Source organism: Salvia miltiorrhiza, chromosome 5 (assembly GCF_028751815.1).
Source record: "Salvia miltiorrhiza cultivar Shanhuang (shh) chromosome 5, IMPLAD_Smil_shh, whole genome shotgun sequence".
Taxonomy (NCBI): domain Eukaryota; kingdom Viridiplantae; phylum Streptophyta; class Magnoliopsida; order Lamiales; family Lamiaceae; genus Salvia; species Salvia miltiorrhiza.
The window spans coordinates 2,751,088-2,777,378 of NC_080391.1; the positions used below are offsets into that span (position 1 = coordinate 2,751,088).

Genomic DNA, 26,291 nt, shown 5'->3' on the forward strand with positions numbered 1-26,291 from the left:
GTTGTTTATAATAAATTTGGAAGAAGAAAAAAAAATTGGAAGTATTTATATGTTTTTTTTTTTTTAATATGTGATACATAATATGTCCATATAATGACATATTAATTATATAATGACAGCCCATGAAAACGATTTTGGACTCAAAATAAGATAGAAGCTCGGCCCAACTGACTGGAAAAATAAACTTCAGCCCAAAGGAAAATCAATACAAGGCCCTAAACAATAAAATGAAGCCCAACCAATAAATCAGCCCAATAAAAAATAAAGGGAAGGCCCAAAGACAAAAAAAAAAGATATCAGCCCAATTCCTCATATATATCTCCTTTTCATTTTTTGACACTATTCCACACATAATTTAATACTACTTTTTTTCATAATGTGGGACCAAATTATTCCATCAATAATTTTCTTAACCACTTTTTATTAAAATTTAGGTTGAAAGATTCTAGGTATAAATATGACATATGCATGGAGGGAATTATTTATTTTGAGAAACCATGACCAAAAGATTAATATAGAAGTGATGGTCGTCAAAAACTGAGGGATGATTACAAACCCACCCACTATACTCATGTGTCATGTATATTCGGATGGAATAGTACTTAGATAGATTAAGTAGAAGACATTCAAAGATAATACTACTACTAATTATATTGATGAAATTCGAACTTCAAAATAATTTTCAAATTAGAATGTTAACATTTCCATGCTAAGCTAGCCATGTTCAATTAAATACTTATAGGTCGTATCTTGTATAATAAGAAACTAAAATAGTAAGGCTAATCACTCACTTTTTAAGATGAATTAAAATTTTAGAGTATCACAATTTTTTTTATAATTTATATTATTTAAGTTAGTTTTACTTGATTCGTATCTCATTAAAAGCGAGAAATTAGATAAATCCTAGTCTTACTCATGTATCATATGAATCATACAAAATAATCCCCCATTAAGATTTGGATAATATTAAAATTGACCTACACATTTCTTAGCGGACAAGCATACAATTTCAAACCTTGGTTTCTTATTCAAACTTGTAATGTTAGTTTAATAGTTCAGTAGTCAAGCTCTGATATAAATGATCTGCCCATGCTCCATCTATAAATAAATAAACAAAAAGAAGATTAAAAATAAAAAAAAAACACAAACCACTTCCCACAAACACAATCTCATCATCCCCAAACCATGAAAACCCGAACCATTTCTCCTCTTACTTTGCTTCTTCTTCTTCTTCTCATCTCATGCTCATGGGCAGCAGCTTCCGCCGCTGCCGACCACCACCAAGATTTCCTACATTGCCTGTCTGAGAAATTCGACAGCTCCAACGTTGTTTACACCGCAAGCAATTCATCATACACTTCCATCTTGAAATATTCCATCTTCAACCTCAGATATGCTTCCGAATCTACACCAAAGCCGCAGGTGATCATAACCCCGGAACACGAATCTCAGATCCCGCCGGTGATACGCTGCGCTAAAAAAACCGGCCTCGAGATCAGAACTCGAAGCGGCGGCCATGACTTCGAGGGGCTATCCTATGTATCACAAGTCCCGTTTGTGATGATCGATTTGATCAATCTCAGTGAAATCACAGTCGACGCCGAGGCCAAAACCGCGTGGGTTGAAGCCGGCGCTACCATCGGCTCTTTGTATTACAGAATCGCGGAGAAAAGTCCGGTTCTTGGATTTCCGGCCGGCGGTTGCCTGACCATTGGCGTCGGAGGCCACTTCAGCGGAGGAGGCTACGGCTTCATGCAGAGAAAGTACGGCTTGGCTGCCGATCATGTGATCGATGCAAGAATAGTGGACGTTAATGGCAGAATTCTTGATAGGAAATCAATGGGTGAAGATCTGTTCTGGGCTATCAGAGGCGGCGGAGCTGCTAGCTTTGGTGTAGTTGTTGCTTGGAAGGTATTGTTCATCAAAAACTCTAACTTATGACTAAGGTTGCACAAGACAAAATTATTGTTTATGAGAAATAATAAAACACTCTTTATCCGAAAAAAGAGAAGCATATGTGATCCTCTGTTTCACAATATAAAATACTCCCTCCGTCTTTAAAAATTGCAACTCAAAGGACATGACACGAGTTTTAAGAAAAAATATAGTTATAGTTGTGTTTGAGTGTAGATTGGGTCCCACACCTTTTTGTGAGATCATTTTCAAATAATGAAATATCACAATTTTCAGGGACGTACCGATATAATAATAAGGTCATATTTTCAGGGACGTGACGATACTCTTTTTGTGGGCACAAGTTTTAATAAAACGAATAGTGATTTTTATGTAATAGAGAAATGATCATGCATACCATTATGAAATGACTGATTGAGATTTAACAAATGATCGATATTTTTTTTGTAGATAAGGCATATTTATAAAGATAAAAATATCATACTTTTCGTGGTCGTGTACAAGACATCATCGTCACCAATTTTCTATTCTTTTTTTCTTCCTTAATTTTTTAATGAGATATTTCTGCCTCTTTTCACATGTAGTATATGTTTGAAATTAAATTATTCTCAACAGGTGGAACTAGTGGATGTACCCGAAAAGGTCACCGTTTTCACAGTCGACAGGACTCTAGAACAGAACGCAACTCAACTCATCGACCGTTGGCAATACATCGCTCCCAACCTCGACAAAGATTTGTTCATCGGAATCTTGATAACCCGGTCGATTTCCGGCCAAGAACCAAACCCTAATCAAACCATCCACGCCTACTTCTTCTCCCTCTTCCTCGGCGGCGTCGACGCGCTGCTGCCGCTGATGCAGCAAACCTTCCCCGAGCTCGGCCTAGCGAGAGAAAACTGCACCGAGATGAGCTGGATCAAGTCCACCCTCTACGTCGCCGGCTACCCCATCGAAACGCCGCTGCAAACCCTGCTCAACAGAACTAAGCGGCAGACAGCACTCTCCAAGCAGAAATCAGACTACGTGAAGAAGCCAATCCCTCAACGCGCTTTTCAAGGGATATGGGATCAGTTTTACCGAGCGGAAGATAAGGGGGCGTTGCTGATCTTCATGATGCCCTACGGCGGGAGAATGGCGGAGATCTCCGACTCCGCCATTCCTTTCCCTCACAGAGCTGGCAATCTGTACCTCTTCTCTCACGTCGTCTTCTGGGGAGAAGAGAATGCTCGGAATTCCGACGGCTACCTGAGCTGGTCGAGGAGGCTCTACGATTACATGACTCCTTACGTCTCGACGGCTCCGAGGTCGGCGTATCTCAACTACAGAGATCTCGACCTCGGAGTCAACGACGCCGTCGGGGAGACGAGCTACGCGCGAGCCGGCGTCTGGGGAATGAAGTATTTCGGGAGCAATTTCGATCGCCTTGTTCGGGTGAAAACGTTGGTTGATCCGGGAAATTTCTTCAGGAACGAACAGAGCATTCCGCCGCTGCATTCCAAGTGGAAAAAGGGAGACTGAGAAATTTGAAAAATTCAGGAGGGGATGAGACGCCGGCGTAGTACTGCGTTTGATTATGAAGAAGACGTTGTAAAAATTGTGTAATGTATGTTTTCCTTTGTTTAAAATTTGCCCGCATTTATGATACTGTAATAAAGTGATAAGTTCGACACGCATATTAAGAAATATGTGATAAATGTGTAAAAGCATTCAGAAGCACCGGCTCGATCCGCGTCGCCATGGCCTCCCTCGTGCTGGAGCATCGGTGCGACTCGCACCTGGTGTTTGCTGGCGCATCGGGTCGATGGGGGGTTTCGTGCGTTGCACGCGCCGATTTAAAAAAAATAAATTGATTTCATGAATTTATATATAGTTGAAGAGAAAGAGAGGAGATAGGGAGGAAACAATTTGGGGAAGAAAGAGAAGATAGTGGGCGGCGGGCGGGATTCATTCGTTGTTTAACGCTTTTTTTACTTTGGTTTTTAATTATTTTAGTTTTTTAACCTAAAAAATTATTATAATATTTTTAATTTTAAAATTCTATATTTTATTTTAATTAATGTAATATTGAATATTTATGTAATTTTATTTTTTATTGCAATGTTTGAAATTTAATTTTAATGAAAATTTGAAATTTTAAAATAAAAGTGTAGAATTGAGGATTTTGTGGAAATAGAGATTTAAGCACCAACTTAACCATCAAGGGCGGTAGAGGGTTGGTGCTTAGGTGGGGACCACCATTTACGTACCAACTTAAGCACCAAGGGTTGTGGATGCTCTAAAGTGGTGGTGAGACACCCTAAAAAGTAGTGTTAAATAACTAATTTTATTTCTAAATTTGGATTGAATCATTTGAAGTGGAACAATCCAAAATAGAAATTGAGTCATTTGAAGTAGGGGTGAGCATCGGTTCAGTTCGGTGCAAAACCGAACCAAAAACTGAAAATTGAAAACTGAACCGATGGTTAAAATTAGAACCGAACCGCACCAATTGGGGGTCCGGAACCGAAACGAACCGAAACCGAACAAATAAAACCATAACGATGCAATTTTTTTTCGAAAATACCAATTAAAAATTATAAAATAATGTAAAATACACAAATTTCAAATGTCAAATCCCCACAATATGAACATGATAAATAATTATATATTATAATTGTGAATTAGGGTTTTAGTTTTAGGTTAAAAAATTAGAAAAATAATTATATATAATAAAATATTAATATGTATCGGTTCGGTTCGGTTTAAAACCGAACCAAAAAATGAAAACCGACACCAAATCGAAAATTTTCGGTTTTTACTTTTCAAAACCGAACCGAAAACCAAATCAATAGAATTGGGACCGAACCGCACCAATCCAGTTTGGTTCGGTTCGATTTTCAGTGTCGATTCGATTTCTGCTCACCCCTAATTTGAAGTGGGACAGATAAAATAATTTGATAGCCCAACTTAGCCTTCAGAGCCCAGTCCAGTTAAAGGAGTCCTGATGATCAATTTTTTCAAGGAAATTAAGAGTAAAATTACAGCTTACACATAGAGTTGTCACCATAATCTTTTAAATTTTATTTATTGAAAAAAAGAAAACATGGGCAAGTTTGAGACAACAATACACTCCATGATGCATCATTTTTATCTATTACATAAATATATTTAATTAGATACTTAGGTATAGTTTATGAGGATGATGTATAACATGCAGAATTCCGGGGCACATTCTTCGTCCCGAGCTAAACGAGATGAACTCAAAACATTATCCTTTCAAATTTATTTGACTTTTCTCGTTGAAAAATCTCCTGGGCCTAAATATGTCAGTGCAACTTCTATATATATTGGATAAATTTGACTATTCACCTTTTTTTTTCAACTGAATTAAGCTGTCCATTTCTAGCTAGGATTCTTAATTCAAATGTCTAAATCTTAGGGATCTTCGGCATGTGCTTACAGCCAAACACTATAAATTGGCTTTGAACTAATCATTAATTTTTAATTTGTTGATGACACATATATACTCCAATACTTTATTTATGTTTTTTTTTTATTTATTTAATAAAAAGCAATCTTCTTCCATTCTATATCTAGTGTTTACTTTTGAAGGTTAACATAGATATATTGATAAAAGTAATATGTCTATTTTTTTTATTTATTAAAATGAATTGGAATTTTGAAATATCACATAATTCACATGACACTTAATAATTTATATGATTCATTTCTAGCTAGGAGACTTAATTGAAATTTCTAATTCTAAGGGATCTCTGGTATCTGCTTCCAGCCAAACACTATAAATTAGTTTTGAACTAAGTCATTTTCTTTGAATTTTTAAATTTGTTGATGATACATGCGCATACATATACTCCAATAATTTATTTTTAATTTTAATTTTTATTAATAAACAAAGAGAATCTTCTTCCATACTCTAGTGATTACTTTTATGAAATGACTTAAATAAATAAAAATCATAAAATTAATCTCTAATGATTGGAATTTTAAAATTGACCTAAACACTTCTTACCATAGGATTTCAAACCCGGTTTCTTATATTCAAACTTGTAATGTTAGTTTAATCAAGCTCTATCTGATGCCATGTTTTGCCCATGCTCCATTATATAAATAAATAATCAAAAGGAAGAAGAAAGAAAGAAAGAGCACAAACCACTTCCCACAATCACATTAATCTCATCATCTCTACACCATGAAAACCCCAACCATTTCTTCTCTCACTTTGCTTCTTCTTCTCATCTCATGCTCATGGGCAGCAGCTTTCGCCGCCGCCGACCACCACCAAGATTTCCTACATTGCCTGTCTGACAAATTCGACAGCTCCAACGTTGTTTACACCGCAAGCAATTCATCATACACTTCCATCTTGAAATATTCCATCTTCAACCTCAGATTCGCTTCCGAATCTACGCCAAAGCCGCAGGTGATCATAACCCCGGAACACGAATCTCAGATCCCGCCGGTTATACACTGCGCTAAAAAAACCGGCCTCGAGATCAGAACTCGAAGCGGCGGCCATGACTTCGAGGGACTATCTTATGTATCACAAGTCCCGTTTGTGATGATCGATTTGATCAATCTCAGTGAAATCACAGTCGACGCCGAGGCCAAAACCGCGTGGGTTGAAGCTGGCGCCACCATCGGCTCTTTGTATTACAGAATCGCCGAGAAAAGCCCGGTTCTTGGATTTCCGGCCGGCGGTTGCCTGACCATTGGCGTCGGAGGCCACTTCAGCGGAGGAGGCTACGGCTTCATGCAGAGGAAGTACGGCTTGGCTGCCGATCATGTGATCGATGCAAGAATAGTAGACGTTAATGGCAGAATTCTCGACAGGAAATCAATGGGTGAAGATCTGTTTTGGGCTATCAGAGGCGGCGGAGCTGCCAGCTTTGGCGTAGTTGTTGCTTGGAAGGTATTATATGGGAGTAATAATATTTTTAAGATACTAAATTTAATAGTAAAACAGGATCGTAATTTTCAGTGTTTTTCAAAAAGAGGATTATATGTTATAGAATATGAAAATGAAGAATTTGAAAATGATGACTATAAAAATAGTTTCCAACGCGACCTGAGATAGGAGTGGTGGAAGTTATAGTTTTCATTTTCAAATTTCGTCATTTTTAAATTCCATAACATATACGTTCTTTTTTGGAAAAACACTGTTACGTTTTCGTCTGAAATAATGCACGACTAGTCATGCACAAATACCATTGTCACCAATTTTCTATGAGATAAACGGATCAACTCGATTGCACGGTGCAACTGATTGCACCCAAATTTTCATGATTTTCTATTTTTTTTTTCTTCCTTAATTTTTAAATGAGATGTTTGATTAAATTTGGTAGAATCACATACTTTCTCAATTCTCAAAAAAATAGTTCTAGAAGGGGACGATATAATTGAAATTAATTTAATTTCAACAGGTTGAACTACTAGATGTACCAGAAAGGGTCACTGTTTTCACAGTGGACAAAACCCTAGAACAAAACGCAACTCAACTCATCGACCGCTGGCAATACATCGCTCCCAACCTCGACAAAGATTTGTTCATCGCAATCTTGATAACCCGGTCGAGTTCCGACCCGACCATCGCCGCCTCCTTCGTGTCGCTATTCCTCGGTCCCATCGACGCGCTGCTGCCGCTGATGCGACGAAGCTTCCCTGAGCTCGGCCTAGTGAGAGAGAACTGCACCGAGACGAGCTGGATCAATTCCACCCTCTACATCGGCGGCTACCCCGTCGACGCGCCGCCGCAAATCCTGCTCAACAGAACTCAGCCCCAACCAGCATACTCGAAGCAAAAATCAGACTACGTGAAGAAACCAATTCCTCAATACGCCTTTCAAGGCATATGGGAGCAGTTTTACCGAGCAGAAGATAAGGGGGATTTGTTCATCTTCATGATGCCGTGCGGCGGGAGAATGGCGGAGATCTCCGACTCCGCCATTCCTTTCCCTCATAGAGCTGGCAATCTGTACCTCTTCTCTCATCTAGTCCATTGGGAGGAAGAGAATTCGGACAGCTACCTGAGCTGGTCGAGGAGGCTTTACGATTACATGACTCCTTACGTCTCGACGGCGCCGAGGTCGGCGTATCTCAACTACAGAGATCTCGACCTCGGCGTCAACAACGTTGTCGGGAAGACGAGCTACGCGCAGGCTAGTGTTTGGGGGAAGAGGTATTACAAGAACAATTTCGATCGTCTTGTTCTGGTTAAGACCATGGTTGATCCTCACAATTTCTTCAGAAACGAACAAAGCATTCCGCCGCTGCATTCCAAGTGAATAAGACGTTGTCAAAATTGTGTTATCTATGTTTCAAAATTTGTCTGCATTTACTATAATAAAGTGATACAATTAGGGAGCGTTTAGTTTGCTTGATTGATAAAATGCATGATTGAGTATTTTTTATCTTGAAGAGTAGGATTTCTTTAATTTTATCATTTTAAGGTCGTTTTACTCTGAACGATTTAATTTGATAGATAAAAATAATAAGACTAATCTCTTGTTTATTTAGATGTTTTAAAACTTTTGGATATCCCAATACCTTTGAATATTTCCATTATTTAAGCTAGTTTTGCTTGATTCTTATCTAATTGAAATTGTGGGTTTGAAGAAATCTTACTTTAGAGAATAAAAATATTCAATCATGCAAATTAAACGCAAAATTAAAAGGTCAAACTGCTATTTAAGCGTAACGCACATAAGTTTTGATTATTTTCTTCTTTTCTTCGAACACATGATGTTTTTTTATTAAATTTTAGATTAATAGCAATTTCAATATTCAACACTTAATTATCTGCATAATGCAATTTCTGGAATTTTCATTTGACAGAAAGAGAGATAGAGAGAGATTAGGCTCAAACTAAATCATAATTTGATAGCCCAACTCAGCCTTCAGAGCGTAGTCCAGATTATCAAACTTTACAAGGGAAAAGTAAAATTACAGCATACACATAGAGTTGTCACCATAATCTTTTGTAACACCCGGCATTTCACTACAGTATATATTATTAGTCGACTTATCGCTCGACTAATTGAAGTGACGGATGTTATTTAATTATTTATCTATGAGCTTTTTGTTACCTTTGGGATTCGAACTCGGGACCATAAATCCATCCAATAGAATTACGAATCAACCGTAGATCTTGATGATCTAAGGGTTGAAAATGATTCTTATTTTATATTTTAAGAAATGCTCTTATTTTAGCCTTTATACATAATATGTCCATATAATGACAGCCCATATAATGAAAACGATTTTGGACTCAAAATAAGATAGAAACTCGGCCCAACTGACTGGAAAAATAAACTTCAGCGCAAAGGAAAATCAATACAAGGCCCTAAAAATAAAATGAAGCCCAACCAATAAATCACCCCAATAAAAGATAAAGGGAAGGCCCAAATACAAAAAAAAGATATCAGCCCAATTCCTCATATATACGTCCTTTTCATTTTTTGACACTATTCCACGTAATTTAATATACTTTTTTTCATAATGTGGGACCATTAATAATTATTCCATCAATAATTCCAATGTAAATCATTTTTTCAGCATCAATAAATTTTATTCATTATCAATACACTCAATAATTTTCTTAACCACTTTCTATTAAAATTCATGCTGAAAGATTCTAGGTATAAATATGACATTTACATATGCATGGAGGAATTATTTCTTTTGAGAAACCATGACCAAAAGATTAATATAGAAGTGATGGTCGTCAAAAACTGAGGGATGATTACAAACCCACCCACTATACTCATGTGTCATGTGTTCGGATGGAATAGTACTTAGATAGATTAAGTAGAAGACACTCAAAGATAATACTACTAATTATATTGATGAAATTCGAACTTCAAAATAATTTTCAAATTAGAATGTTAACATTTCCATGCTAAGCTAGCCATGTTCAATTTAAGTAAATACTTATAGGTCGTATCTTGTATAATAAGAAACTAAAATAGTAAGGCTAATCACTCACTTTTTAAGATGAATTAAAATTTTAGAGTATCACAATTTTTTTTATAATTTATATTATTTGAGTTAGTTTTACTTGATTCATATCTCATTAAAAGCCAGAAATTAGATAAATCCTAGTCTTACTCATGTATCATATGAATGATACAAAATAATCCCCCATTAAGATTTGGATAATATTAAAATTGACCTACACATTTCTTAGGGGACAAGCATACAATTTCAAACCTTGGTTTCTTATTCAAATTAACTTGTAATGTTAGTTTAATAGTTCAATCAAGCTCTGATACAAATGATCTGCCCATCCATCTATAAATAAATAAACAAAAAGAAGATTAAAATTTCAATGCCTTGAAAACAAATCCGGTTCATCCATTTCTGCAGTTCTCTACACTCGAAGCAATTCCTCATATGCATTCATTCTTAACCACTTTTTATTAAAATTTATGCTGAAAGTTTCTAGGTATGAATATGACCTATTCCTTGGGGAATTATTTATTTTGAGAAACCATGACCAAAAGATTAATATATAAGTGATGGTCGTCAAAAACTGAGGGATGATTACAAACCCACCCACTATACTCATGTGTCATGTATTCCTATGGAATAGTACTTAGATAGATTAAGTAGAAGACACTAAAAGATAATACTAATTATATTGATGAAATTCGAACTTCAAAATAATTTTCAAATTAGAATGTCAACATTTCCATGCTAAGCTAGCCATGTTCAATTAAATACTTATAGGTCGTATCTTGTAAAATAAGAAACGAAAATAGCAAGGGTAATCTCTCACTTTTTAAAAATGAATTAAAATTTTAGAATATCACAAGATTTTTTATAATTTCTATTATTTGAGTTAGTTTTACTTGACTCATATCTCATTAAAAACGAGAAATTAGATAAATCCTAGCCACGTATCATATAAATCATACTCCCTTCGTCCGCCAAAAGTGAACCACTTTTACTATATTGGGCGTCCACAAAAAGTGTATCACTTTCCTTTTATAGAAATGGACGTCCCACCATCCACTTTAATCTTTTATCCTTATAAACACTCTTTATTTACAAAAAACTCACTTCAAATTCAATCTCAGCCACACATCTCATAAAGTGGTGGGACCATTTCTCTACTACATCAAAATCATCATCCTTTTTATTAAATCCCGTGCCTAGCCAAAGTGGTCCACTTTTGGATAATATTAAAATTGACCTAAACATTTATTAGGGGAGAAGCATACAATTTCAAACCTTGGTATCTTATTCAAACTTGTAATGTTAGTTTAATAGTTCAGACAAGCTCTGATACAAATTATCTGCCCATGCTCCATCTATAAATAAATAAACAAAAAGAAGATTAAAAAAAAAAAAAAAAAACACACACAAACCACTTCCCACAAACACAATCTCATCATCCCTAAACCATGAAAACCCCAACCATTTCTCCCCTTACTTTGCTTCTTCTTCTCATCTCATGCTCATGGGCAGCAGCTTCCGCCGCCGCCGACCACCACCAAGATTTCCTACATTGCCTGTCTGAGAAATTCGACAGCTCCGACGTTGTCTACACCGCAAGCAATTCATCATACACTTCCATCTTGAAATATTCCATCTACAACCTCAGATATGCTTCCGAATCTACACCAAAGCCGCAGGTGATCATAACCCCGGAACACGAATCTCAGATCCCGCCGGTGATACGCTGCGCTAAAAAAACCGGCCTCGAGATCAGAACTCGAAGCGGCGGCCATGACACCGAGGGACTATCTTATGTATCACAAGTCCCGTTTGTGATGATTGATTTGATCAATCTCAGTGAAATCACAGTCGACGCCGAGGCCAAAACCGCGTGGGTCGAAGCCGGCGCCACCATCGGCTCTTTGTATTACAGAATCGCGGAGAAAAGTCCGGTTCTTGGATTTCCGGCCGGCGGTTGCCTGACCATTGGCGTCGGAGGCCACTTCAGCGGGGGAGGCTTCGGCTTCATGCAGAGGAAGTACGGCTTGGCTGCCGATCATGTGATCGATGCAAGAATAGTAGACGTTAATGGCAGAATTCTTGACAGGAAATCAATGGGCGAAGATCTGTTCTGGGCTATCAGAGGCGGCGGAGCTGCTAGCTTTGGTGTAGTTGTTGCCTGGAAGGTATTGTGATTCCTCTGTCTTAACAAAGCATACGAGCTCATTGTTAAGACGGGATCATAACTTTTAGTGTTTTTTTTTTAAAAAAAAATTACTATATCTTATGGAATTTGAAAATGATGATTATATGTTACTCCCTCCGTCCCACCCAAGATGCTACATATTCTTTTTCGAGCCTCCCAACGAAGATGCTACATTTCTATATTTGACAAAAATAAGGAATTTTAAACACTTAATTAACACTAATTAAGTATTTATTTATTACTTTCTCTCTCCTACTTTATCACTTTATTACTTTCTCTTCCTTATTTTATTACTTTATTACTTTCTCTCTTCTACTTTATCACTTTATTATTACACACTTAAAACATTAATTTACAACTTCTTAATTAAATCCCGTGCTGAAAAACAAATGTAGCGTCTTGGCCGGGACGGAGGGAGTATAAAATCTGAAAATAAGGATCTAACACATCAAAATAAGGATAATAGCTTTCATCGCGGCCTGAGATAGGAGTGTGAATTTAAAAAATAGAAGCCACAGTTTTCATTTTTGAATTCCGAATTCCGTACTATATAATTCTCATTTTTAAATTTCATAGTTCTCCTTTTGAAAAAATAATGAAAGGTACGATTCTGTTTCGTCTGAAATAATGCAAGACTAGTCGATATCATTGTCACCAATTTTCTATTCTTTTTTTTTTCTTCCTTAATTTTGAAATGAGACGTTTGATTAAATTGGGTTAATCACATACCTTCTCAATTCTCAAAAAATAGTTCTAGAAGGGGATGATATAATTGAAATTAATTTAATTTCAACAGGTTGAACTAGTAGATGTACCAGAAAGGGTTACTGTTTTCACAGTGGACAAAACCCTAGAACAAAACGCAACTCAACTCATCGACCGCTGGCAATACATCGCTCCCAACCTCGACAAAGATTTGTTCATCGCAATCTTGATAACCCGGTTGAGTTCCAACCCGACCATCCACGCCTCCTTCGTGTCGCTATTCCTCGGCCCCATCGACACGCTGTTGCCGCTGATGCGACGAAGCTTCCCCGAGCTCGGCCTAGTGAGAGAAAACTGCATCGAGACGAGCTGGATCAATTCCACACTCTACATCGGCGGCTACCCCATCGACGCGCCGCCGCAAATCCTGCTCAACAGAACTCAGCCCCAACCGGCATACTTTAAGCAAAAATCAGACTACGTGCAGACACCAATTCCTCAATACGCCATTCAAGGCATATGGGAGCAATTTTACCGAGCAGAGGATAAGGGGTATTTGTTAATCACCATGATGCCGTACGGCGGGAGAATGGCGGAGATCTCCGACTCCGCCATTCCTTTCCCTCATAGAGCTGGCAATCTGTACTTCTTCGCTCATCTAGTCCGTTGGCAAGAAGAGAATTCGGACGGCTACCTAAGCTGGTCGAGGAGGCTTTACGATTACATGACTCCTTACGTCTCGACGGCTCCGAGGTCAGCGTATCTCAACTACAGAGATCTCGACCTCGGAGTCAACAACGTTGTGGGGAAGACGAGCTACGCGCAGGCGAGTGTTTGGGGGAAGAAGTATTACAAGAACAATTTCGATCGTCTTGTTCTGGTTAAGACCATGGTTGATCCTCACAATTTCTTCAGAAACGAACAGAGCATTCCAAGTGGAAAAAGTGGGAAATTAATTTGAAAATTTTAGGAGGGGATGAGAGCATGTGTTTGAATATGAATAAGACCTTGTAAAAATTGTGTTATGTTTCAAAATTTGTATGCATTTACTATAATAAAGTGATACAATTAGGGAGCGTTTAGTTTGCTTGATTGATAAAATGCATGATTGAATATTTTTATCCTTAATTAAGAGTAGTATTTCTTCAATTTTATCATTTTAAGGTCGTTTTACTCTGAATGATTTAACTTGATAGATAAAAATAATAAGACTAGCTAATCTCTTATTTATTTAATTAGATGTATTAAATCTTTTGGATATCCCAATGCTTCTGATTATTTCCATTATTTAAGCTAGTTTTGCTTGATTCTTATCTCATTGAAATTGTGGGATTAGAGAAATCTTAGTCTAGAGAATAAAAAATATTCAATCATGCATGCAAAGTAAACGTCACTCAATGAATTAAAAATCAAGCAAAAAATTAGCTAATCAAGGATCTTGAAATATTCTTAAAATTTCAATTCATCTAAGTAAACAAGAGATCAGACGTATTATTTTTATTTATTAAGAACCCCCGCTTAAGAATTAAGATACGAATACAGCTGGACACCAAATTTTAATTTTGATTAGATCTTGAAAATACTACTAGTATTTTAGAATACTCTGATAAGAAGGGTAGCTGAATAATTAGCTACGATTCTTAATTAGTACGTTCTTTCAAGATTTCTAATTGTTAATTGTTATGTAATAGACCTGTTCCTTGATGCTTCTCTATAGTCCATGCTCAAAGTCAATGAGACAGCATCAGAGAGATATGTTTTTTAAATGCAATCTGAATAAAATAATATAATATAGGTAATTATCTCTTAACGCAAAATTAAAAGGTCAAACTGCCATTTAAACGTGACGCACATTATTAAGTTTTGATTATTTTCTTCGAACACGTGATGATTTTTTTATTAGATTAGTGTTTTAAGTGTGTAGGTAATAAAGTATAAAAGTGATCAAGTCTGAGAGAAAATGTAATTAAGACCCTTATTTTTGGACTGATTATTACCTTATTGAAAATGTGTCAAGATTCGGGGGGACGAAGGGGTATCTCTTAATGCAAAATCAAAAGGTCAAACTGCTATTTAAACGTAACGCACATAAGTTTTGATTATTTTCTTCGAACACATGATGATTTTTTTATTAAATTTTAAATTATAGCAATTTCAATATTCAACACTTAATTATCTGCATAATGCAATATCTAAAATTTTCATTTGGCAGCCCAACTCAGCCTTCAGAGCCTAGTCCAGATTATCAAACTTTACAAGGGATGGCTTAGTGGATGGCCTAGTGGATGGGGTGGTTGCCTGTTGTCCAAGAGGTCATAGGTTCTTATGCTTAATTCGTGTTAAATATCATCTTTAGGATATGATTCTGGTCTTATATGAATTTTGATGGTATTTGATAGGATATGGAGAAAAGATTTAATTTTGAGAAGAATCTTGAAGTTTCAAGTTGGGAAAGAAGAAGCTTTTGCAAGGAACGAGACTCGCGTGCAAATTAAATGTCGAACTGATTGGAATTATTGAAGTGGGTTGCATGGATTTATTTTGTGGGCTTTCAGACGCCACCTTCTTTGTTTAAGTTAATTAGATTAGTTTTTCTTATTAGTTTAGGTGTTTAGTTTTGTTTAATTAGTTAGGGCCCATGTTATGCGCCAATTAGTTTAGGTTAGTCTTATTTTAATTTCCTTAGTTAGATATATATATAACAATTAGCAGCCGCCACTTTTTTGATCACCATAATTCACGCCAACTTTGGAGAGCAGCGACTGGACGCAATTTTAGAGTTCTCAATTCAAGTTTTATTCTTTCATCATTCTTGCATGCAATTTATTCTTTTAATTTCTTGTGTTATTTAATTATATAAATAACGTTTTCTAGCTAAATTCGTTTATTCCGGCATCGATTAGGGAAACACTAGCGAAATTATTCTGTGAGATCTAATTGTTCTTATACTTTATTTTATGCTTGCATCTGCAATTCTCCATGTTTAATGATATTAATTGTTTTAATCCATTAGATAGTTGCAAATATTTATTGGGTTAGAATTAATTATATAGCCAATTGAACCGGCCATCCGTAATTGTGGTTTAGGTTTGATTAGTGGTAAATTGACACATCAGGGTCAAGGGAAAAGCAGTCTTAATTCAATAATCTTGCGTCAGAGTTTATTGGTTTTGAATCGAGTTTCTCTAGATATTAATGATGTCGGCTCATTAAACCTATAGAGCGTCTCTTACGGTTGTCAGTCGATTAGGGTAGTAATTAGTGAAGCGTATTCCTGGTTACCAAATAATTAAGGAGAAATAAGATCACGTCAGAAGCGTCTTCGGTGGTTATAACTGGTTTGTTTGCATGATTTAAAGTTATTTTTGCATCGATGATCGGAATAATTAAGCTAGGGTGGACTTAATTGATTGCTGGAATTCTTTTATTAATTGTTGGATTTTTATTCATCTTTTGGTTAATTGGAAAAATTGGTTTATTTGGATTTTATTTATTTAATTTTAAGTTTAGTATTTTCTATATTTTCTTCTCAAAATTTCGGAGGTTACTTGCAGGCTTTAATTAGAGAAATTCTCGCCAGTCCCTTGGGAGACGATCTTGCTTACTGCTATCTGCGCAGTGTGGGCATATACCGGCTGACTGCCGGATATTTTTGGTGTAAAACGACGCACCATTTTGCTTGATTCTTATCTCATTGAAATTGTGGGATTAGAGAAATCTTAGTCTAGAGAATAAAAAATATTCAATCATGCATGCAAAGTAAACGTCACTCAATGAATTAAAAGTCAAGCAAAAAATTAGCTAATCAAGGATCTTGAAATATTCTTAAAATTTCAATTCATCTAAGTAAACAAGAGATCAAACGTATTATTTTTATTTATTAAGAACCCCCGCTTAAGAATTAAGATACACGAATACTGGACACCAAATTTTAATTTTGATTAGATCTTGAAAATACTACTAGTATTTTAGAATACTCTGATAAGAAGGGTAGCTGAATAATTAGATCTTGAAAATACTACTAGTATTAGATTAGTGTTTTAAGTGTGTAGGTAATAAAGTATAAAAGTGATTAAGTATGAGATAAAATGTAATTAAGACCCTTATTTTTGGACTGATTATTACCTTATTGAAAATGTGTCAAGATTCGGGGGGACGAAGGGGGTATCTCTTAACGCAAAATCAAAAGGTCAAACTGCTATTTAAGCGTAACGTACTTATATAAGTTTTAATTATTTTATTCGAAGACATGATGATTTTTTTATTAAATTTTAAATTATAGCAATTTCAATATTCAACACTTAATTATCTGCATAATGCAATTTCTAGAATTTTCATTTGGCAGCCCAACTCAGCCTTCAGAGCCTAGTCCAGATTATCAAACTTTACAAGGGATGGCCTAGTGGATGGGGTGGTTGCCTGTTGTCCAAGAGGTCACAGGTTCAAGTACTCTCGGCCACAATAACCACCATAGGTGGGGTGTGTGTAGTTTGTATTATTTGTAAAGAAATTATTCATAAAAAAAAGAAAAGTAAAATTACAGCATACACATAGAGGTGTCACCATAATCTTTACAAATTTATTTATTGAAAAAAAAAAACATAGACAAGTTTGAGACTAACAATACACTTCATGATGCATCATTTGTATTTATGACATAGATATATATAATTAATTAGATGCTTTGGTATAGTTTTTGAGGAAGCCTAAGAGTGAGAACAACATCAACAAGCTTCAACTTTGGTAGAGCGAGTCCCAACCCTTCTCCCATGTCAACTGTCTCCCCATTTGGCATCGACAAGTCGAAGCTTTGGAGCAAACGGGCGAGGGTTAGATGTATAACTTGCAGACCGAACATCATTCCGGGGCACATTCTTCGTCCCGAGCTAAACGGGATGAACTCGAAACATTGTCCTTTAATATTTATTTGACTTTTCTCGTTCAAAAATCTCTCGGGTCTAAACTTGTCTGGGTCCGACCAAATATTAGGGTCGCGGTGCAATTTCCATAGGTTGATGACCAAACGCGTCCCTTTTGGGACATGGTATTCGCCGATGTGGCAGTCCTCGAGGGCCTCGCGGGGCCCTGACAGGGGCCCCGGCGGGTACAACCTTAGGGTTTCTTTGAAGATTGCTTGTAGATAAGTGAGTTTGTTGATGTCAGATTCTTGCACGCATCTGTCTCTACCAACATTGTTATCAATTTCGTCTTAAGCTAGTTTCATGGTATGGGGATTGTTTAGGAGCAACGAGATCGCCCATATTAGTGTCTCGGCCGTGCTCTCGGATCCCGTCATGACTAGCATCTAAATATTTGATTAAAAAAAATACGGATTAATCAAAATAACAAAATATATCTCAAACTATAACTCTGTTTTCAATTACATCCCGAACTATCAATTTTCACAAATTATTTTTAGGGCTACATGAAACTATGAATATAGTTACAAACTTTGTAGTACTTGAAAATTGAGGAGGATAGTTGAAAATTTAATGTGGGAAAAACTCAGTTTTACACATGGATTTTCACGTCAAATTAATTCTTCACTATATTATATCCTAATCATCTTCATGTACGAGAAAAAAATAATATATTTGATGATATATATGCATAAGTGAAAATCGATAGTTCATAATATAATTGGAAAAACGACAAGAACATATCATGCTTACTAGAATTGTGGCCTTGATGACAGTTTCCCTTGTGTAATTAGCTACCATCTCATTCTCCTCTATTGTTGACAACATCACATCTAGGGATGGCAGTGGATCTTGGACCCGGTCCAGATCCGTGGATCCAGAATCTCAATTTTTTGGATCCGATGGATCTGGATCTGGATCTCAGTTTTGAAAACGGATCTGGATCTTGAAATTATAGATCCAGATCCGATCCGTGGATCCGTTTTATTTTATATATATTTTTTATATTATTTTATATTTAATTTACTAATAATATTAACTAAATTAAAAATAATAAATAAATTATATTCAAAAGAATAAAAACTAAAAGTAATTAGATAAAAGTATTTTGTGTTATATTTTTCATAATAGAAATTAGATGTTGATTTTATGATTTTTTTTAATTTAATTTAAAAATAGTAGATCCATGGATCTGGACCCGTGGACCCGCGGATCTGACGGATCTGGATCTGGATCCAAAATTTTCAGATCCACGGATCTGGATCTGGATCTGGTATATGAAAACGGATCTGGATCTGGTATTGGCCAGACCCGATCCAGATCCGGCCCGTTGCCATCCCTAATCACATCCATGAAATTTGAGACACTTTGATCGTTTTTTTGCCTTCTTGTCTGAATTCTTTCTTGAACCCAATCGTCAAGAACATGGTCTACTTGCTTGAAAGTTTGTTTCATGCTTTTGATGTATCCTCCAATATCCAACCATTCTAGGACTGGGATTGCATCAGAAAAAACGAACACTCCACTGAGATACAATACTTTCTTTATGGCTTCTTGGAACCTCCAATTTTTGTCATCACCTCTGCAAGAACAAGGGGTATTAGCGTAAAATAGAGAAGTTGAAAAACTATATATAAAGAGAGGGAAAGGTTGAATTGAGAAATTAAATATTTTACAAAATTGCGAAATATTGAACAGATCAATAATTTTGATGAACAAGTTAGTCATTTTAATGAATAGACGTATTTTAGAAAATTTCATCACTGCAAGACTTGAACTCCAAACCAAAATGTCTGTTCATCAAAATTATTGATCACGATTTTAAATTTTGCAAAATATTTAATTTTTCAATAGAACCGAATCCTATATATATGAATTTGCAATGAAAAATATAAACAAAAAAAATTGAAATTTTTGCTTCTTATAACATTCGAACTCAAAACCATGAATTCATCCAATAAACAGATGAATTCACCGTAGATATTCATGATTCAACTTGAAAATAAATTTTTATATTAATTTATTCTTATATACACGTGAAAACATATATTTACACATGAAACACAAAATATAACACCAAAGTTTACACGTAACTACTTACTTGGAAAACGAGAACCTTTTCCCAACTAGCATCCTTAAAATGATATTGAACGTCAAGAGCTCAATCCGACCACTCAAAGCCACCACCTTCTTCGATTCGCCGCCGTTTTCGCCGCCGCTCATCGAGTACAAATCCTTGACGAAGCCGTCGACCTCCGCCGCCCGCACGTAACTGAAATCGTCGAGGCGGCGGACCGTGAAGAGGTCGACGGTCACCATCTTCCTGACGTCACGCCAGTAGGGCCCGTAGGGTGTGAGCCCGAAGCTCGCGCCGCCGTAGCCCACGTACTTCGCCACCGCCATGCTCGGCCGCGTCACGAAGACGCGGTCGTTGGCGGTGAGGCACTCCTTGATCGCCTCCCAGCTGCTCACCACCACGGCGCGATGGCTGCCGAAGCGGAGGGTGGCTGCCGAGGCGGAGGGAGAAGACCGGGCCGTGGCGGTCGGCCATGGCCCCCAGGGTTCGGGCCACCGGGCTCGGGCCGTCGAGGAGGTGGAGGTGCCCTATCAACGGCCATGCACCCGACGGCTCCGGTGGAGTTTGTTGATCTGCTCTGGTAGGCTGCACTCTGGCAAGGCCAGCTCTGGTAGCACTGGACTCTAGTATCTTTGGCTGCGCAGACGTTTCTCGACTGCGCAGCTCTTCGTATTCATTTATTATCCTAAGTTTTTAGTTAAACCTGCACTGGTTAGTTTATTTAATAATAATAATAATAAATAGGTAAAATAGACTTGAATTACTAAGCACAACGCTGATGAATATTACAGTCCTCATCAGTGTGAAACAGTGTAAAATAACTATTACATGCACGATTTTTAAAAAAGTGTGTTGCAGTGTATTTTACCTTGTTACACTCTTTCACAATTACACATATTTACGTTATCACACGTTTTTGCAAAAAAAGTGTGTAACTTTATTAAGGATATAATTGTACCATTTACATTAAAAAAAAATGCTAATTTTTCCATATTTTTATTTGGGTGGACACTTTTTCCTTCTTATACAAGAATGGCTAATTGAGCCCATCAACTCAATATAAAAACACAACATTTTCAGAAAATGAATTATTCAAGAATCGCAGTGTCATTCTCTCTCCTCCAATAATACACCATCTCACCTGCATTCATTCAGCGCCTTGAAAACAAATCCGATTCATCCATTTCTGCAGTTCTTTACACTCAAAGCAATGCCTTATATTCATCACTTCTGCAAAATTACATAAGAAACCTAAGCTTCAATGAATCCCACACACCCAAAACCCCAAATCATCATCGCCGCGAAGCAAGTTTCTCACATTCAATCAGCCATTCCATGCGCGAAGGCGCACGGCATGCAGATGAGGATCTCGGATGCTCCAGCTACGGCATCGCGTATCGTACAAGATCAAAATCGTCCCCGTCCCGGAAAACGTGACGGTTTTCCGAGTTGCGAGTAGGGCTGGTAAACCGATTTTGGTTATCCGATTAAAACCGTAAATTGGGCCCTCCTTTTGAGTTTTGAGGTTGCAACCTAATTACTGTAGCCAAATTGGTCGGCCCTTTTGGTATTTTCATAATGGGCTTAAATTGGGCCCTCCTTTTATGCTTGAACTAAAACTGTAGCCATACTTACTCAAGAATCAAGATTATAATCTACTTCAGTCAACACAAAAACAAATTTGCATTATTAATTGCTCACAATGAATTTGTGATGCATATATCAATATTTATTCTTAATTTCTCGGACATAAGTAACACCTCATTTTGACATTTTCTAATCAAGTATCCCCCCATATAATTTGTGTAGGAGTGTGAGTGACGACAGATTTCATTTCAACATTCGGTCTAAATAAACACAACCTACGATCATACTTTCTCAAATATATGATTATATTTTCTTTTTGCTCACACACTTTCTCAAATTACATGCTTTCACATCTTACTTCAAATTCTTCATTTTCCCGCATTGTTTGCTATTTGTAGGGGAATGGAATAAAGTTAAATGTTCCTTTGTATCACCATGAAATAAAGAAAATGAAACATTAATTATTTGTTTTTTTATGTTAATATCCAATGCTCATGTATGTGACAATGCCATGCAATATATGACAAAATTGAGATTCAAATTAATTAATTTCACACAAAAGAGATTTGATTTTGTATACTATTTTGTTAGATTATCGGAGTGAGGCGAACTTTTTTTTTTCAAAAGGAAACAGTAAAATTCATCTGAGCCATGATTTTATCTCGAATCGCCTCATTAATAATACATAAACTATCGAACACATAATAATGCAAGATTATTTTGCTACCAATACCTCATAATTAATTAAAACCTACCAATCACAACCTTATTATTTAAATATCTCGGATCCCGTACAAGCCAAGTATTTTTTTTTTCACTTAAATAATGGTGAATAGGAGATATTTGTGTAACTATAAACTTCATTTTGCCATTTGGAGTATATGCGTGCAAGAAAGATCGATGGGCTGTGGTGGACATCGTATACCACCAAATAATTCCTGCAGAATTATCAAAACTAATTAGCATAATGATAAGCAGGGTCGATCCCACAGAAAGCAAGTAAAATCATTCAAATCCCTAAAATCTATAATTTTGGTGATGCCACCACGCCTTAAATTTGAGAAAATATAAATTAAACTAATAAAACAAAATTAATCAAATAAAAGAGTCTAGAAAAATATCAATAGAAAGGTAATTCGGCTCAAATAAATCCACACTAATTCAAAGCTCTGATCATCGACGCAATAATTAATTAATCCTTATTAACCAACCAGTTATAGGATACCGTGAACACAACGGACGTACCCCAATTCCTACTTACTGTGTCGATAAACAGCTGGAAACGCCAGACCTGTCTATTCCCTTATTAAAATACAACCTAGCTGGATACGCCAGTCTTAGATTTAATATTCTAATAGCATTAAGATGAAGGAACCCAATTTAGACCAATTATCCGAGATACGCTAGTAATAATTAATCCACCAATTTATTCCTACTACGAACATGGTAGTTTTATCACTAATCAGCCCTATTCCAACAATTACGGATTGGAGGTGCTAATTGACTGTAATCCAATTAAATCTAAGTTGATCAAGCTTAAATAAAATCAGAATTATCTTTAAACCCTAGGAATAAATCGAAATTAATAGGAACCAATTTTATGCTCAATTAAGTCTGACAGATTAATAAATTAGTGCTTCATTATTCTCGCCGAATTAGAAAATTAGCTACTCATAATTAAATTAACAACAACTAAAGAAATAAAAGAAAGCATAATAATAATCAAACACAAAATAAACAAATCAAAATTGCAAGAAATAAAATACGAACGAAAATATAAATAGCTAGAAATAAACTGATCACCAATCGAAAGAAATCGTTGCTAAAAGGTCGAAACAATCCAGCCGCAATTGCTCTCCAAAATTCAAAAGCTAGAAAGAAACAATATTATAAAACTAATTTGCATGCATGGAAGAATTCGTATCTGCACTCAAACTAAAGCAAAAGTATGTATCATAAAACTAAACAAAGTCAACTCTAATTCCTTAGTCTAAAAATGTGGCTAGGCCTAATGATGATAATAAAAGAAGAATCCTTCCCTTGTCAAATACTCCCTCCGTCCCATAATAAGTGGCCACATTCTTTTCGGCACGGAGATTAAGAAATTGAGTGTTATATGTTTTAATAGAGTGTGGCCTATAATTGTTGACCAAATTAGTGAGTAATTGTTGACTTAATTAAAGTAATTTTGGCATTTTTAGAAAGTGACCTACAATTGTTGACCAAATTAGTGAGTAATTGTTGACTTAATTAAAGTAAACTTTTGCCATTTTTAGAAAGCAGCCACTTATAGTGGGACAGACGAAAAAGGAAATGTGGCCACTTATTATGGGACAGAGGGAGTACTTACTAACTATGCGGCACTTTTTGAAACAAAAATTAGGGAATTAAAATTCCCTTAAGCTACCGCCTCCCTTATCTCTACGGGTTTCGGCCCTTAATAAAATCAAACCCAAAATACTTAAAAATATGAGTTTTGGACTTAATTAAATTTGAAACAATTATTTTCAAGTCCAATCTCTAAAATCTTCAATTTCCACCCCAATCTCCATCAAAAGCTTGCTTTTCTTTAATTCCTTCCATCTCCAAGCTCCATCTCCAATTCCTCGTATTTCTACGCCAAAACAGTGCAAACCATGCAAAATCACATAAAACCAAGGCGAAACGCACACTAAACTAAGCAGCTAAAATACACACATCAGGCTGCAAGGTTCTAGTAACTTTGAAATTAAAGTCTAAATTAATACTGTATTAAATAAATTAACATGAAAGAAAATTCAAATACATACTACTAAAGTACTTTTCTACTTATTTTTTTTATTATTATTATTGGTGAGTTGCTACTAAGGATTTTCAAATAGATATCCCTAAATTTCTTCAATAATAGTATCTTCTAGAATAACGTTACATTGACGTTGTCTATTAATCTGCATATGCAATCGTGAGTTGAGTTACAATCACATTAGGGGATTTAATTACAAAACAATGTGAAACTTAGCATTAAAGCACCTGCGAAAATGTAGCATCTCAAATGTGAAATGCAGACATGTTATGTGCTAAAAAGGATGTTGACTATTGCACTATACAAAGATATCTGAAATTTAAAATGTAAAAAGTTAACAATCAATATAGTCAAATAATATTAATATTCGCAATAAATCGATAAAGCATGGCATGCAATGAGAGATTCAATTAAAGAGTAACTTAATCACCAATTAACTGCCGCTAAACCAACACACACGTTTGACTCCATAGTTTGATTCGTTTTCATGGTGAAATGATGTTGGCATCTCAACCAAATTTCAAGCTAAAGCACGTTAGACGAGAAACAAACAGGATGCTAGCTCATCGTTTAACTAAGTCGACAAAGGATTTTATTTCTATGTATGTTTGAAATGAACCTCCATCCTTTGTGGAGAATCTTGTCCATTTTTTATACTTGTGCTCGTAATAAAGTCACCTTTTTCCTTCAAAAAATAAATGTAAATATAGATTAAATATAAAAGTGGGATTTTATTCAAATCGCACCTACAAATAGTAGTTACATGTAAACACTACAAAAAAAAATAGAGATTACCGACAACGATTTGCCGTCGGTATTGACGGCACGACGGCCGGTAAAGTAGTTGTCGGCGGCAAATCGCCGTCTGTGGTGATTTACTCGTCGGTAACGCAATTACCGACGGCGATCGGCCGGGCAACATTTAAAGGAGAAGAGTTTAAGATTAATTAGTTCCACCAGCTCATTTTAAACTCAAATCGCAGCTAATTTAGACATTAAATTTATGTGATCAATGTCATATATATTTCCCCTTATGTACTTAACAATTACTAATATTTTATACACGTTAATTAATTATATTAGTTATCCCAAAACAATGTTAAACGACACGTGCTTAATTAAATATCACCCCGCCCGCCTACAACACTTATATAAGTATAATGCAAAGATCATGCACGAAATTAGCAGTATTAATCAAGTAGATTTGTCAGAGGTCGAATTGTTGGGAAAAGTGGTGAAAAAATATTCAAGAGTGTCAAAATAAATGACACTTGCACAGCGGAACCAGGATAATTCTTTTTCCTCTTGCTGGATTACAAAATGGGATCCAAACCAAGAAAAAATATTTGGTGCAAAATATAAGAAAATATGAGACAAGAATTTTTACGTGGAAAATCCAAATTGGGAAAAACCAGGAGACCGTAGTCTAGATAGAAATCTTCCACTGTATATAGTACGTAGGCTTACAAAATTCTCCCTACACAAAATAGGGGAAACACAAATCTCAAGTTTAATAACTTAGAAAACACAAGAGGACTGAGCTACTATTTTAAGAGAGATGAAAAATCCTATGATTTTTCCTCACACTTTTCTTCTCTCAAAATGCACTCACCAAACTCTCTCTTGTTTTGCCTTACACTCTTCTACTTTGCACACTTTGTTTTGCCTTACAGTACTCTTCTACTTTGCACACTTTCATTCGGCAGAATGAGCCTCAATTTATAGAGGAATTGAGCTGCAAATGTCTTCCCCTATAGCCGCAATCGTAGAATGCTGTAATAGGAGGAGGCTGGCAGATATTGTAATCGCCACATTTCCGAGAAGCAAGGTAGGCTGTTTGCTGCAAATTTTTTTCCAATGTAAATGTTGCAATTAATGCAACACTATTCATCTACACCTTTGTCAAAAGTTGTAGGCTTGTGGGACATCTCACATTAAGGTGGATTTACCTCAACACGAATACGTTACCTTCTTTGAAATTTTCAAGGTAAAATGTTGGGAAAAAAAAATATTTGAATTATACTATATCTAATTATTATCCGATTTGCATCAAACGTGTCTGCCCCACATACATCAAAATTTTCTCTATATAATCCCAACTCAAAACCCTCATTATAATATCAAAAACCACAACATTTTCAGACAATGAGTTGTTCAAGAATTGCA

The 26,291-nt window shown here is 36.0% G+C and overlaps 3 protein-coding genes and 1 pseudogene across 3 annotated transcripts; 3 read left to right on the forward strand and 1 right to left on the reverse strand.

The window, feature by feature from the left end:
• Nucleotides 1–1,076: 1,076 nt before the first annotated feature.
• Nucleotides 1,077–3,597, forward strand: LOC130985088 (tetrahydroberberine oxidase-like). The gene is made up of 2 exons (XM_057907860.1): nt 1,077–1,911; nt 2,530–3,597. Exons 1-2 carry the CDS (start codon nt 1,186–1,188, stop codon nt 3,430–3,432), a joined length of 1,629 nt encoding a protein of 542 aa, XP_057763843.1. The 5' UTR covers nt 1,077–1,185; the 3' UTR covers nt 3,433–3,597.
• Nucleotides 3,598–6,023: 2,426 nt separating this feature from the next.
• On the forward strand, nt 6,024–8,300 carry LOC130985089 (tetrahydroberberine oxidase-like). Its single transcript, XM_057907861.1, has 2 exons — nt 6,024–6,823; nt 7,335–8,300. Exons 1-2 carry the CDS (start codon nt 6,104–6,106, stop codon nt 8,193–8,195), a joined length of 1,581 nt encoding a protein of 526 aa, XP_057763844.1. The 5' UTR covers nt 6,024–6,103; the 3' UTR covers nt 8,196–8,300.
• A 2,849-nt stretch (nt 8,301–11,149) lies between these two features.
• Nucleotides 11,150–13,842, forward strand: LOC130985090 (tetrahydroberberine oxidase-like). Its single transcript, XM_057907862.1, has 2 exons — nt 11,150–12,035; nt 12,852–13,842. Exons 1-2 carry the CDS (start codon nt 11,316–11,318, stop codon nt 13,719–13,721), a joined length of 1,590 nt encoding a protein of 529 aa, XP_057763845.1. The 5' UTR covers nt 11,150–11,315; the 3' UTR covers nt 13,722–13,842.
• A 3,475-nt stretch (nt 13,843–17,317) lies between these two features.
• On the reverse strand, nt 17,318–21,725 carry LOC131024782 (dimethylnonatriene synthase-like; annotated as a pseudogene).
• Between the last annotated feature and the right edge of the window lie 4,566 nt (nt 21,726–26,291).

Excerpts from the sequence above, each read along its gene's own strand:
- LOC130985090 (XM_057907862.1), top strand. The coding sequence starts at position 11,316 with ATGAAAACCCCAACCATTTCTCCCCTTACTTTGCTTCTTCTTCTCATC. Across the intron at positions 12,036-12,851 it reads GTGTAGTTGTTGCCTGGAAG|GTTGAACTAGTAGATGTACC; the intron begins GTATTGTGATTC and ends TAATTTCAACAG.
- LOC130985089 (XM_057907861.1), top strand. The coding sequence starts at position 6,104 with ATGAAAACCCCAACCATTTCTTCTCTCACTTTGCTTCTTCTTCTCATC. Across the intron at positions 6,824-7,334 it reads GCGTAGTTGTTGCTTGGAAG|GTTGAACTACTAGATGTACC; the intron begins GTATTATATGGG and ends TAATTTCAACAG.
- LOC130985088 (XM_057907860.1), top strand. The coding sequence starts at position 1,186 with ATGAAAACCCGAACCATTTCTCCTCTTACTTTGCTTCTTCTTCTTCTT. Across the intron at positions 1,912-2,529 it reads GTGTAGTTGTTGCTTGGAAG|GTGGAACTAGTGGATGTACC; the intron begins GTATTGTTCATC and ends TATTCTCAACAG.